The sequence below is a fragment of the Tachypleus tridentatus genome, chromosome 13 (genome assembly GCF_004210375.1).
Source record: "Tachypleus tridentatus isolate NWPU-2018 chromosome 13, ASM421037v1, whole genome shotgun sequence".
NCBI lineage: Eukaryota > Metazoa > Arthropoda > Merostomata > Xiphosura > Limulidae > Tachypleus > Tachypleus tridentatus.
Window position 1 is genome coordinate 179,109,551 of NC_134837.1, and position 14,763 is coordinate 179,124,313.

Consider the following 14,763-nt stretch of genomic DNA (forward strand, 5'->3'; position numbering starts at 1 on the left):
GGGCCAATAAGCTGCTGATTCAAGAACAAAATTCGAATATACAGTAATGTAAATGACTGAAAACAAAACACGACACACATATCTATGAATAATGACAACTAAAAGTTAGCAAGTCGCTCTACAAACACAGTGATGTAAAGTCGCAGCGGAATGTTATGTATCTAAACTTTATCTTGACCTTTTTTGGGGCGACTTTTGGGTTGTATGGTTCAAGTAAAAATGGTCTCTTTTGGAAATAATGTGTAACATTATTTTCCAGCTCACAATATTTAACTCGTGATTATGAGAAACCTACTTGAAGTAATAATGTATTCTAAAGACGGCTGGCATGTGTATTAATAATTTAATTAAAATAAATTTTTAATGTCCATAACAGACATCTTTAGAATACAATATTTAACTCAAATATATTAAGATCAGGTGTACAGAATTTTCAAGACAAGTATATCACTTGAAACAAACTAATATAGATCAATCTGAGGTGTCAAGAACATCTAGAAATGGACTTGCAAAAAGTCGTACAGTTGCTATGCCCTGTTCACGAGCACAAAATTAATTGGTAAAAGCTGTTGGCCTCTGCACTAGGAAGCAATGCAGAGCATAATCAGAAAGGATTTCCGTCTGGAAAAGCAACATAAGTCACATATGTACACTAGTTACTTTCACGACGTATGAGTTCAACCGTCAGTGTTTTTTCTAACAGTTGAAAAATTAAACAAATATTCATATCATTTCATACAAAGAAACAACAGTCAAGTCACCACACGCAGCGCGTATAGATTTCAGTGTGATCAAACTGGTGAAATAGGCACTTGAAAATAATCGTTCTTGTACACTGTGTGTGTTACAGAAAGCTTGCAGGAAATAGTTATGTATTTCTGACATGAAAGCCTTACGACAGAGTATCTTGGAATGAAAACTATGATGCAGAGTTATTGTCAAGATAATCAATCATCACACAGTGCAGAACTGGACATAGTGACATGGACTATAACGACGTGGTGAGGATCCACATCACTTTAATTAAATGTATTCAGCCTATGTATATGTTGAGTGTATGAATGGTGCAAAACATAATCTCAGAACACAAAATAAAAGTGAATGAGTCCTATTGTGTACTTATTATCATAGTTTTATGAAGTACGATTGGAGAAAATAACCAATGTCTTTTATCAGGTTAACCCTTAAGTAATATCCGATTTTAGGTTCTAAAAAAGATAAAGGATTTCAAAAGCTTTTAATATTATGTAATCAATAATGTATGTTCCATCATTATTAATTACTTCCTTTGATAGATTGTTCAGGCAGAGTATTTGAATTTGAAAGGCGGAAGACTTTCGAAACGTCGTCCTTTACACTTGTGTCTCCACAACAGGCAGTTGCCGTCCACTCTACAAAGTTTCATAATTGCTTCCTGTCAACGATTCACAAGCTTCTGAATGCTACTTCTTTAAAATGCTTGGGGTTTGGAGGAAAACTACGTTGAGAGGGTAGTTTTGACATCTTCATGTGTTCCAAGCTCTTTTCCATCAAGATAGTTCTGGAAACTTTGGAATAGATGATAATCAGATAAGGCAAGGTCTGGAGAATAAGGAGGATGCAGAAGTTTTTCCTAGTCTAGCTCTTCAATCTTTGCAGATGTGATCCTTGCTGTATGGGGCCGTGCATTATCCTAGTGTAACACAACACCTTTACGATTGATCAAAGCATACATCTTTTCTTTCAGTGCAACGTTCAGTCACTCTAGCTATTGACAGTAGAAGTCTAATATAATGTAACGACATTGAGTGGCAGCAACTTAAAGTGGATCACACCAACAATATCCCAACAAATGCTTAACAAGACTCCTGGGGTAGAGGTCCATTTTGAGCTGTGCTTTAGCCAGTTTACTTGCACTGAGCTATTGTCTGTGGTGCTTAACATTATTATTAAATATCCATTTTTCATCTCTAGTCATTAACCTGTCCAAAAAAGGTGAGTTACGTTCATGAGATGACACTTTTCCAAGTTGTTGAATTGAGCTTCTGTGCTAGTTCTTCAACTGTTACAGTACAATCTTCATCAAGTGCAGCCAACAGCAAGTAATCATTAAACTCAACAGAACGACCTGAATGTGGCACATCACTTAAACTGTAGTCACCTGATCTGAACTTCTGAAACCACCTTCGACATTTTTTTTTCATTGAGAGACTCCGCACCATAAACACCTTGAATGTTTCATGTAGTTTCTGCTGCAGTAATGTCTTTTTTTAAAGTAATAAAGCATTATATGCCTAATGTGCTCCTCAGACACATACATCTTCATAAGGGTTTATTTGATTAATGATATGAAAAAGTTGAAATGGGTTAGTTTCTTTTATTTGTCTGAACATTTTTATACACGCCCTACTACATATTTTAGTCATTAAAGCCTTCTATAATGACAGAAATTATGATGCACTTTATTAAATGTTCGGACATTACTTTTGAGATGGCCTGATATTACACCTCAAAATTTAGCAAAATTCTTTCAACATCTTCCTAACTTCCCATTCTTCACACAAGCACACTCTATATTAAGACTTATACAGACCAATCCATGGTTACGGATGATCGCACGATTAATCTCGTTCCTGAGAGACCAGGATCTGCATGTACGTGACAGCAGTTAGGGTATTATCAGTCTTGTGTAGGTTACCGATACTTCTGGCGGATGTACAGCTCCAACCTTGTTCTAATCCTCAACCATAGTCCACTGTAGATGTTGATGTTGGGTATTGATTATTAGACTACTCTCTTATTTCCTCCCCCACCATCAAATGATGTTTGTTCGTTTAGAATTAAGCACAAAGATTCACAATGGGCTATTTGTGCTCTGCCCATCACGGGTATCGAAACCTGGTTTATAGCAGTGTGAGTCCACTGGAGGTGAGCTCCATCAAATGAATAGGTATTCATTGTTGTAGAATAATGTAAACTGGGATTCACCTGTAAAGAGCCTACATCTCCAGATGCGGTCATTCCATTGCCTGTAGTTCGATGTTCATTTGATTGTTTTGGTTTAGCTGCTGTTTTTATGGAGTGGTTTTCGAGTAGCTACATATTGAGAGCAGTCGGTGATAATATGTGTTTTATTGCTTTTGAAGTGACCCGCATTTGTGAAGAACGTGATCTGGGCTAATTATCGTCACTTTTGAAACGTCTTGGCTTTCTACGTTGACCGTCTTTGCTGTCAACAGTTTCAGCTCTGTCTTTATTGAGAGATTTGCGCATGCGGTATTTAGTACATGGACCAATGAATGTATATACACTACTGCTACTGACTATAGTACTACTGCATGTGCTCTCATAGGCTTTAAAATAAAGTTAGTTCTTTCTTATTTACTGGACGACAACCAATAACAGTGTAGACTAATCCGTAACTCTCATCTACTTTAGTTCATTTACACACGATAAACACGTGACATTCTCGTATTATATTCATAGTCATATTCCAATAACTACTTTCGATACTGTGTATCTATTTTTCAATACATTTATTTGTCATATCCTAGAAACGTAAGTTATTACCATACTTCTATAATTATCGAATAGCCGAAGGTAAAAACGGGGAGAATGTTAACTTTTTAAAATTAATCACATTTTATAAAGCTGTGAAACACATGTTTGTGACACTGCTGAGTTGTCACTACAATGAAACATAAACTAAATTAAACACGTTATTGCCGGTAAACAGTTAACTGTCTATTTCTCATCGTTCCTACGTGATGAAGCAAAACCAAAACTATATTTGTGCATACCCACCAGGTATCTATCACAATCAGCAAAGACTTTTCAGGAAGGAAAACTTTTCAAAAAAATTGTTGTGCAGTGTAATTATCTGTACGTTATAACAGGAAAAGTTAAAAAGTATATCTTCTTAGTGATGTAACTCCTGGAAACACAATAGTAATACTCTGCAGATATTCGATGCCACGATAGCAAAACGTTTTGATAGCGACGTTTGAGAGGTAATTAGCTAATGCTTCACCGGTGAAACTGGTTTTCTATATTGTATCAGTACAAGGGATCAAAAAATACTACATTGAATAACGCACGTGTAGAGACTATGTATTGATAAATAGATTAAAAAACATCTCTTCACTTTAATATTCTCTGATACTCAACAGAGCGGTAAAAACAACAATACTAAATTATGTTTTTCACATTGGAACGGAAAATCTAATCGTTTCGACTTTTCCTAAAGCACGCGCTGAAATGTTTTTGTCGAAGAATGTGGTTGCTATGCATCAAGAAAGTTTGTTCTAAAAACGTCTTAACTCGAGGATTCTCAGAGGAGAGGCGATTTAAAAACAAAACCCACAAACATAGCAAACACAGGAAATATATTGTTCGTTATCTGAAACTTTTCTTACATCTTTCGAGAATCAAAATCCAAACATTTATATATGATCTCTTTACACAGGCGTTCAACAGCTATTATGTTACATGATAAACTGTTTATCCAAATATATTGGAAATGGATATAATCTCAAACCTTTTAAGCTCAGTTCTTCTAAGAAATTCAAGAATATGCCTTTTGTTCTCGAAATCAACTATCAATTTACTCTTATGGATCACTGAATAAAAAAATAACACCTTTCGATTATATTTTAATAACGTGTTATTTTAGTTCAAGGTGGTCTGATAGCAGGGAAGTATCACGAAAGGCTAAATAAATTCGCTAACTAATGACCGGAAGTGTGAAAAAGAAAAATCGTTTTTATGACAATGGTTACGTTTTTGGCTTTTTTGTTGCCAGAAATAAGACTTTCAAAACTGATGTTTAACAGTTTATGGCTCGTTTATAGCATGCAGTCACGATACGTATCATGAAAATACTAAAGTTGTTCTAATTTTATGAAGACGTTTAATTCTCAGGCCCACTTATTGATGACACATTGACATTTCGCGGCCATGTTAGGCTTCTCACGAACTAAGTCACCCACAGTGGCGTCACCACGTTCCTACGTACACTGCCCGTAAATATAACTTATTTATCAGACGAACCTCAACATGGGATAGTGTAATTACTTTTATTGAAGGAAGTGTAATTAGGATATTTACTCACACATGTTTTCAATACAAACACTGCCGTTTTGGAGATGACAACTTATACCGATATGTCAGAATTAAAATTCTGTAGAACAGAGTCGTTGTAAATCAGGATTTAATCTTGTCAAGAAAGATAATGTAGGTGGCGTTTTTTCTTTGCTAATTGTTAATTATTTTAGTATGACGAATGTAAATATGGTAAGAATGTACTATAATTGAATTATTGTGGTTTTCGTTTTGTTTTTCCTGTAAAATCACTGTATGCTAACTTAAATGTAAGTTTTTTGTAAATGACTTTTGTAACTTAACATTTTCTACTAATGCCAAAAACTAAAAAACAGCAGATTTTTGAAGAAAAAACAACAGCGGTAAGTCTACGGATTTACAACGCTAAAATCAAGGATTCGATTCCCCTCAGTGAGCTCAGCAGATAGTCCGATGTGGCTTTGTCATGAGAAAACAGACATACACAATTACAAATAATGCAACATACTGTATGTAGATTATTATAATTTTAAATATAATTTGAATGTGTGTGTGTTTGTTTCCTTAGAGCAAAGGCACGTCGAGCTATCTACTGAGTCCTAATTTGGTTTTGGTTTGATTTGTTTTGAATCTCGCACAAAGTTGCACGAGGGTTATCTGCACTAGCTGTCCCTAATTTTGCAGTGTAAGATTAGAGGGAAGGCAATTAGTCATCACCACCCACCGCCAACTCTTGGGCTACTCTTTTACCAACGAATAGTGGGATTGACCGTAACATTAAAACGCCCTCACGGCTGAAAGGGCGAGCATGTTTGGTGTGATCGGGATTCGAACCCGCGACCCTCGGATTACGAGTCGAGTGCCTTAACCACTATGCCATGCCGGGCCCCTAATTTGGGTAGAAATAGCTTTAAATGTGTCATGAAAGAAAATGATTTTGGTGTAATGGTTGATCAGTCTCTTAAACCATTCAAGCACTGTCCTGTTACTAGTAATAGGGTAAATAGGATTTTAGGTTGTATCTACAGAAATGCTAAATACAAGTCTAAAAATATTATAATTTTATTGTATAGGCCGCTGATTAGCCACCTTTGAAATATTGTGCTCAGTTGTTGTTGCTTAAAATCGAGCACAAAAGTAGCTGTGCTTTGTCCAATTCGGGTATTGAAACCTGTTTTCTAACGGTGTGAGTCCGCAGACATAGCGCTGTACCGCTGGGGGCCGTTGTGTTCCGTATTGGGCGACTTATCTTAGGAAAGGCATTGAATTGTTGTAAAGGACTTAGAGGAGGATTATCAAAATGGTACTTGGGATGGAGAAGTTATCACGTGAGGAGAGATTAAGATCCTTAATAATTAATACTTCTTGAAAAAAAAAACCCTTGAGAAGATATTAATGAAGTGTTTAAAACTGTGAAAAAAATTTATAATGTTGATGCACTAATTTTGATACTTAACAGGAAGAACTAGGGAACACAAACATAGGTTTAAACAAGGTAAAATGATACTTAACAGGAAGAACTAGGGAACACAAACATAGGTTTAAACAAGGTAAAATGATACTTAACAGGAAGAACTAGGGAACACAAACATAGGTTTAAACAAGGTAAAATGATACTTAACAGGAAGAACTAGGGAACACAAACATAGGTTTAAACAAGGTAAAATGATACTTAACAGGAAGAACTAGGGAACACAAACATAGGTTTAAACAAGGTAAAATGATACGTAACAGGAAGAACTAGGGAACACAAACATAGGTTTAAACAAGGTAAAAGCCGTCTTCAGCTTAGATAATTTAATTTTTCAAATAGGGTAGTTGACCTATGGAATAGATGGCCTTTGGTTGTTATGCAAGCAGTAAATTTGCGTGAGTTTAAAAGAGACATTGAGAGATGTATAAATGATGAGAACTACCTTTAAAACATTTTAAAATAGTTTTAGTTTAGCTTAGAGAATGGGACAGCCGAGATGGGCCAGTATGCCCCTATTGTTTCCTAACGTTACATTATATTATCTTTGTTATAACCAGGTGATATCTAGAAGTTGTAATGGATTTGTCGTTATACGTTTATTTTAATACCTACGCTTGTTTCAGTTTGATACATATGACGTATATTGTTGTATGTGTATTCCGCAAGTCCAGTCTATTTTATAAGTTTGTTGAAGATTTTCGAAAGTAAGAATCAACAATATTTGTTTTACGAAAACGCTAGCGTGTTTTCGAACATTGTTGAAAATTCAAGAATCACGCCTTAAACTGTATAAACCAACGTGCCAGAAAGCAGAGAAGAATATTATTGGTAAACTACATTCAGAATATTATAAGCCTCGGGAGCTATAATTATGATTAAATCTTATTAATTGGAAAACTACAGATTTGACTAGTTTATAGATTTTGAACATTACAAACTGTTCAGCTTTAATGAATTAACTTCGAACGTTAGTATATCAACGAGAAAATTATATATTGTCTCAGGGAAAAAACTCACGTGTGAAGAATAGAGTGAGCTAGCATTCCCATCAAATGAAGTGTATCTGTGTGTCAACAAAAATGTAATTTGTGCATTGTGGAACTGGACCGTTAATAAAACATTCAGTTCTCAAGCAGATAGAAGACTGAGTATTGTTTGTAAGTTAGTAAAAATTTTGTATATGAATAGTTATCTGTAATAACCATTACTATAAATTGTATTGTTGACTTATATTAAAATATATATGTTAAGTAAAAAATTGTTGGCAAATATAAGTTTAATACATATTAACATTTAACTAACTTCTAAATTCAAATTCACAGTTACCTAAAATTATAGTACGTAACATCATAAATTGGGGGTTTTTTGTTTGTTTTTTTGTTTTATTTTCACACAAAGCTACATGAGAGCTATCTGCGCTAGCCGTCTCCAATTTAGCAATGTAAGAATAGAGGGAAGGCAGTTAGTCATCATCACCCACCGCCAACTCTTGGATTACTCTTTTACCAACGTACAATGGGATTAACCATTACATAATAACGTTCCCATGGCTGAAAGAGTAGGCATATTTGGTGTGACAGGAAAATGAGGGCTCGTCAGGGATAAATTATAATACATAACAAGGTCCGGTAATGGACAAATAACAGGAACGTATGTCAAGTGTGCATTTGAAAAATATTTTTCTTCCTGAGATCCCCACATGAGGTCAACAAGAGAAAGAACTGATAAAACGATTACAGGTCATTTTGTGATATTATAAGAACTAACGATGAACTGGTCTCATTGTTTTCCTACTTTATTTTTACTTATGTGGTGATTCTATTATGCTTCTCAGAAGATATTCGTATTAGGCCTATTATATTTTTTAAAACTGCATTTCTTATATAATTACTTAGAGATTTTCAAAAATTAGAAGAGTTTATAATAATAGTATTCTACTCGCATTATATTGATCTTATACACCTGGCGACGAATTCTTTAAGTTACCTGGAGTACTAAAAACTTAGTAGTGGTTAGAACATTATTTATATAAGCCATTTGTCTGTCGTGTTCCAACCGATCTGAAAGGCTCTGAATTGAGCGAAACGCGTCATGGACTATGGATATGTTGAATATGGTGTGCTGAGAATGCTATTACTATACAATTTTCTAATTCTTGAAAATTCTTAAGGAACTGAAAACAAGAATATAGCGTTAAAAGTGTACTAGGCCTAACAATAATGGTTATATTTGTACTTCGTAAGTTTGTACAACATGTTTACACTAAAGCAATGATCTTGTTTTATTTTTAACAGCATGGCTAACATTATGGTCCCAGGAACTTCTATAGTGATGCTCCTGTGCACGTGCATAGCCGTAGTATCTAGTGAAGTTCCAAAAGAAAGTGACAGTAAGTATTATGTAATAAAAGAATGAATTTGTCAAAAGATTTTTAGTGCAAGTAACTTATTACATAGTAAGAAGATTTCTAAACATAAATTATTTCAGTAAAAACCATCCTTCTGTCCCTCCCAAAATATTGAATAAGAATAGAGTTTTACTCTAGTATTTTCACTGCAGAAGTACTTGTAACACCCTTATAACACTCGTTTAACATTTATTTCGAAGAAAAATGAAAATATCGTATCTTACCTTGTAACGAAAGAACAGCTCCTCTGGTGGTGGAAATTATCAACGACGTTGCCTGTGAAATTAACATGTTGGGTTAAGCATCGAAAGATCTAAGGCTGAAGCCCACAATATAATGCTAAGCATATATATGTAAAAACGGCTTGTTTGGGTTGAGAAATTTTTTTACGTATAGGAGCGAAAATGATATATTCAAAGATATATTCCGATACTCAGTTACATGACCTCTTTGAAACATGTGGTCAGCTTCCGGTCAGTTACCTCTTTCCTTCTTTGTGAACCTGACGATGACCGAAGAAGGTCGAAACGTTGTTCGCTCCTCTACGTAAAAAATTTTCTCAACCCAAACAAGCCGTTTTTACATATATATTTTTCTCTACAAGTGGGTTTTCTCGACATCACTGATTATAATGCGAAACAGTTTTGCATTTTAGACGTAAACGTGTTATGAAAATGAATTCAAATTCGTCATTTGACTAAGATTAGTGAATGGTTGCTTCACTCCTGATCAGAAATTATACATATGACTACGTCTGAGCCTTATATTCTCTGATTCAGCCGTTTGGCTTGCGTAGAGCTTGCAGTGTGGCTCAAGTTAAAAACACCAAATTACAATAAAAGACTTGTGTGAAAATAACCAATCTTAGAAATGGTGAATTGTGATTACATCTTTAGTGCTTCATTTGTATGAGGCCCCGCATGGCCAGGTAGGTTAAGGCGTTCGACTCGTAATATGAGGGTCGTGTGTTCGAATCCCCGTTGCACCAAATATTCTCGCCCTTTCAGCTGTGGTGGCGTTATAATGTGACGGTCAATCCCACTATTTGTTGGTAAAAGAATAGCCCAAGAGTTGGCGATGGGTGGTGACGACTAGCTGCCTTCCCTCTAGTTTTACACTGTTAAATTAGGGACGGTTAGCGCATATAGTCCTAGTGTAGCTTTGCGCGAAATTTAAAACAAATCAAACCAAACCATCTTTCGGCCACCTCGATTTCACTCGTGTTATATAATCTTTTGAATTCTAACGGATACTTTACTTAATTATACAATAGAAAAATAATATGTGTGTTGGTTAACTAAAGTGGTAGTTTGTCTTTAAGTGTAACTAATTTAGGGAAGAGTCCAGGTAACGCACTTAAACTGATTCTATGTTGATTAGAAAAACTTTATCATATTATTAGTTGGTAGCATCAAATTATTTGAATTCAACTCTTTTATTTGTAGTCATGACAAAAGCATCAAATATATTTAGGAACTAAGTTACGTCATCATTGCTAGTTTTACGAGAAACTTTACAAGACGTGTGTGTGTGTTTTCTTATAGCAAAGCCATATCGGGCTATGTGCTGAGTCCACCGAAGGGACTTTACAAGATGAGACTTAATTGCAAATAAGACGTGAAACATCAATATAAACATGTAAATAACATACAAAATATACTTATAAACTTACTTTAGTTACTACTATTAGGTTTCTGAGGCATGTCACGAGAAGGGGCTCAATGCAAATAAGACGTGAAACATCAATATAAACATGTAAATAACATACAAAATATACTTATAAACTTACTTTAGTTACTACTATTAGGTTTCTGAGGCATGTCACGAGAAGGGGCTTAATGCAAATAAGACGTGAAACATCAATATAAACATGTAAATAACATACAAAATATACTTATAAACTTACTTTAGTTACTACTATTAGGTTTCTGAGGCATGTCACGAGAAGGCGCTTAATGCAAACAACACGTGAAACATCTGTATAAACATGTGAATAACATACAAAATATATTTATAAACTTACTTTAGTTACTACTATTAGGTTTCTGAGGCATGTCACGAGAAGGGGCTTAATGCAAACAACACGTGAAACATCAATATAAACATGTAAATAACATAAAAAATATTTTTAAGAGTACGAAACCACGAACCTTATAATTCTGGATTTTCTCGCTATTGACAGTCATCAAATTCAATCTCAAAATCGCATACAATTTTAAGAAATTCAAATTAACATATAATAGTTATATTTCAAAACTATTAAATGTCTCTTTGTTTATGGAACACTTTTCTTTTGTGTGTATTTTAATTCAAAGATTGATAACACCTTTTTCGTTTTGTTTTCTCAGAAAATACAAAGTCACTGGAATCGGCAACTGTGACATTAATACCAGTAATAGAAACAGAACACTTAACTTCGAAGCTACAGAAAAAGTACAGGAATTTTTCTTCAATCTTTCTTGCTGATTTGCTAAAAGCTTTAGCTGAAGCCAGCAAAAGAAACTACAAAATTGTACACTTTGGAAGACGGGCCACGACAGAGGAGTCGACTAATGAAGGTCACCAGTTGCTTCACTTTGGAAAACGGGATGAATCAAACCAATCTATTAAAGTTATGACAGATACTGCAAAATCAAACGGTTACAGGAAAAGTGGTCGCGTCCCTGGTGGTATCAAACATTCTGGAATTGCACCCTATGAGCCTAGAATTCATTTCCGATTTTTACTCAACCAACTCGAAAATAGACCCTATGAACGACTGTTACCGGAAGGTCTGAAACAGAACAGTGAACATAAAATTATGCTCTTCGGTAAAAGATCAGATCAAACCAATGTTTCACCTCCATCTGTATCAGAATTTGAAGATGTATATCATACTTCAAGCAGTGATAAACCAGAAAATGTTATTGAGTCTTTCAGGAAACGTCCAAGTGGTCACAACATTATATCTTTCGGAAAACGACTTCTTAAAAATGAAGATGTAAGCAGTGATGAAACACAGGAAGGCCACAAAATATTATCTTTCGGTAAAAACTCTGACGACGAAGAAAAACGGGAAGGGCACAAAATATTATCTTTCGGTAAAAGATCTGACGACGAAGAAAAATGGGAAGGGCACAAAATATTATCTTTCGGTAAAAGATCTGACGACGAAGAAAAATGGGAAGGGCATAAAATATTATCTTTCGGTAAAAAAGCTGACGACGAAGAAAAACACGAAGGTCACAAAATACTATCTTTTGGAAAAAAGTCTGACGACGAAGGAAAACACGAAGGTCACAAAATACTATCTTTTGGAAAAAAGTCTGACGATGACGAGAAACAAGAAGGGCACAAAATGTTGTACTTTGGTAAGAAATCAGAGGAAAATCAAGGTAATAAATACAATATTCTACATTTTGTGAAAAAATTGGAAGAAGAAAATAATGCTAGAGGGCATAAGGTACTCTCTTTTGGTAAAAAGTCAAAAATACAGGAAAAGAATGATGGTCGAAAAATAATTTACTTTGGTAAAAAGCTAACTGTAGAAGATCCAACTCATGGATATCAAATAATATCCTTTGGAAAGCGATTCCATAGTGATGTCTTCTATCATTCAAATTGTATCGATTCTGTGAAAGAGTTAACGCCTACAGTGAACCAGACTAAGGATAAAAGGAATGCACATCCAGTGATTCATTTCGGAAAACGTTCAGTAAATTTTGGTGATTTTCGTGTCTTTCCAAAAAACGCTGGAACCTTCGCAATTAATCCAGAGAAAGGTGGGAAGTCATTTGTTTTGCAACCCTTAGAGATATCTCCAGGTGACGCTGCAAGTGAAACTGGGTCTACATCTTTTCAGGGTGCGGAGGCAGGAAAGAAACACCGACAGAAAAGGAGCGTAGACTCTATCGAAAACTTAAACCTTATTGTGTTGAAATACCTGTCACCACACCATGAGCTGCTTCTACCAACAATTCAACAATTACCTGCTCTGGAAGGAGATTTGAGGACCTCAAATTTACGAGATTTTCCATTCTTCACTGATGGTGATAAACTGACAAAAGAGGTGGAAAATGGAATTGATGAAAAATGGCCGAATTTGTGGGCAAGTCTGACACCTCCCTATTACAGACAGGATCGAGGTAATCCAAACCCTACTCCGCGAAAAATCAACAAAAACGTGTTTCTTCACTTTGGTTAAAAGGTAAAGCTACTCTGCAGATATAAAGGTGTTTCTAAGTGACGTCATAAGGTGTACCTGGAAAAGTAGTATTTTTACTTCTGCCAATTGTAACCCACGAAATACTTACTGAGATTTAGAACTTCAATTTGTCTCTAATGTGAATTGTTCTTTTTTTGCATATTTTATTTATTTGTAATTTATTACAAACTAAAAGATTTAAAACTTTGCATGGTAGAACCCAGTGGTAAATATAAGTTCAAACACTTTCAAAATATAAATGTTTCTCACAGTTCAAATATTGGGTTCTTGCTTGTCGTGGAAATCCGTGTAAAATAAAAGTGAAATCATTGTTTGAAATATAGATCTTTTATTCGTGTTGCATTTGTTTAGCTTTACAGAAATTGTGATTGAATTCCTCTTTTATCAAATAAACCCTGAAATAAAATCATAACTTTTAAGATTTTTTTCCGCCAGAGATATGCCTGTAACTGTGAAACAAATTAATTATTACTAAAAAGTAGACTTTTTATTTTATATTGTTTATTTAAACGTAAATACGTTATATATGAAAATGTGACATTATTAAAATATAGGTAAAAGGAACTAAAGTGTATAATTTGGACAAGGTATAAAACATCTTTACATTTAATACGACAAAGATAACATTCAAAATTCATTGCAGGAAGAAACAAAAATTGTTTCTCTATAGTTAAACACAAAGCTACACAATGGACTATTTGTGCCTTGCCCACCAAGGTAATCGAAACCTGGTTTATAGCGGTATAAGTGAGCAGACATACCGTTGTGTCATATGGGAGCTAAAACAATAATTCAAATCTATCGGTGTCCTATGAGGTTACTGAAATTTGTACTTCTATTAAAATTTGAAATATACTGTAAAATTAAATATTACGTTACAATAGGGTCAGCATTGCGTAGTACGTACTCCTCAATGTTTACATGTCTATCCACAGCCATATCTGATGGCAAAGGTTAACAGTAGACAAAATATAATATCCCCACATATAAACGTACATTAAAGTATTTGGAAAAATAAACACAACACAACATATTGTATTGTTTCGAGATAAGAAAGAGTTCGTGAATATGAAATCAGTGCAACTGGAGATTTCAACAAATTTTAGATCTATACATGAAGATAATGTAAAGCATAGCCACATTTATAGGTTTCATTAAGTAATTACCTGAAGCAGTTTCAGGTAATTAAGTTGGAAACCCTTTTTGAATATCTATATTACTTCATAAACATTTTTATTACAATTTTTAGGTGGATAAAAATACCCGTAATTTTACTGCAAAATTTATTAACAGTTGACAAAGTTTTGATTCCCCAAGAAAAAAAAATTCCCTGAATGATAATTAGAGTCTGAAATAAAAGATGGTTTCAAATTTGCGTAAAGGTAGACGAGGCTATTTGCGTTAATCGTTCATAAGTTAGCAGTAAAAGATTAAAGGGAAGGCAGCTAGTCATTTCTTCCCACCGCCACCACTTTCACCAACGAATAAAAGGATTAACTTTCATACCTTTAACCCCCCCCCCAGGATTGATTGTTTATTTGCTGTTGTTTTTTTAATTTCGCACAAAGCTGTACTAGAACTAGCTGTCTCTAATTTAGCAGTGTAAGACTATAGGGAAGG

The 14,763-nt window shown here is 34.6% G+C and overlaps 1 protein-coding gene across 1 annotated transcript in view; it reads left to right on the forward strand.

Moving 5' to 3' along the window:
- LOC143239458 (uncharacterized) overlaps nucleotides 1–13,475 on the forward strand; it is a 31,688-nt gene extending 18,213 nt beyond the window's left edge. The window contains exons 2-3 of the mRNA XM_076480541.1: nucleotides 8,827–8,921; nucleotides 11,288–13,475. Coding sequence (XP_076336656.1) covers nucleotides 8,828–8,921; nucleotides 11,288–13,122 — 1,929 coding nt within the window. The 5' untranslated portion in view covers nucleotide 8,827 and the 3' untranslated portion in view covers nucleotides 13,123–13,475. The remainder of the gene's footprint in view (nucleotides 1–8,826; nucleotides 8,922–11,287) is intronic.
- The last annotated feature ends 1,288 nt before the right edge of the window (nucleotides 13,476–14,763 follow it).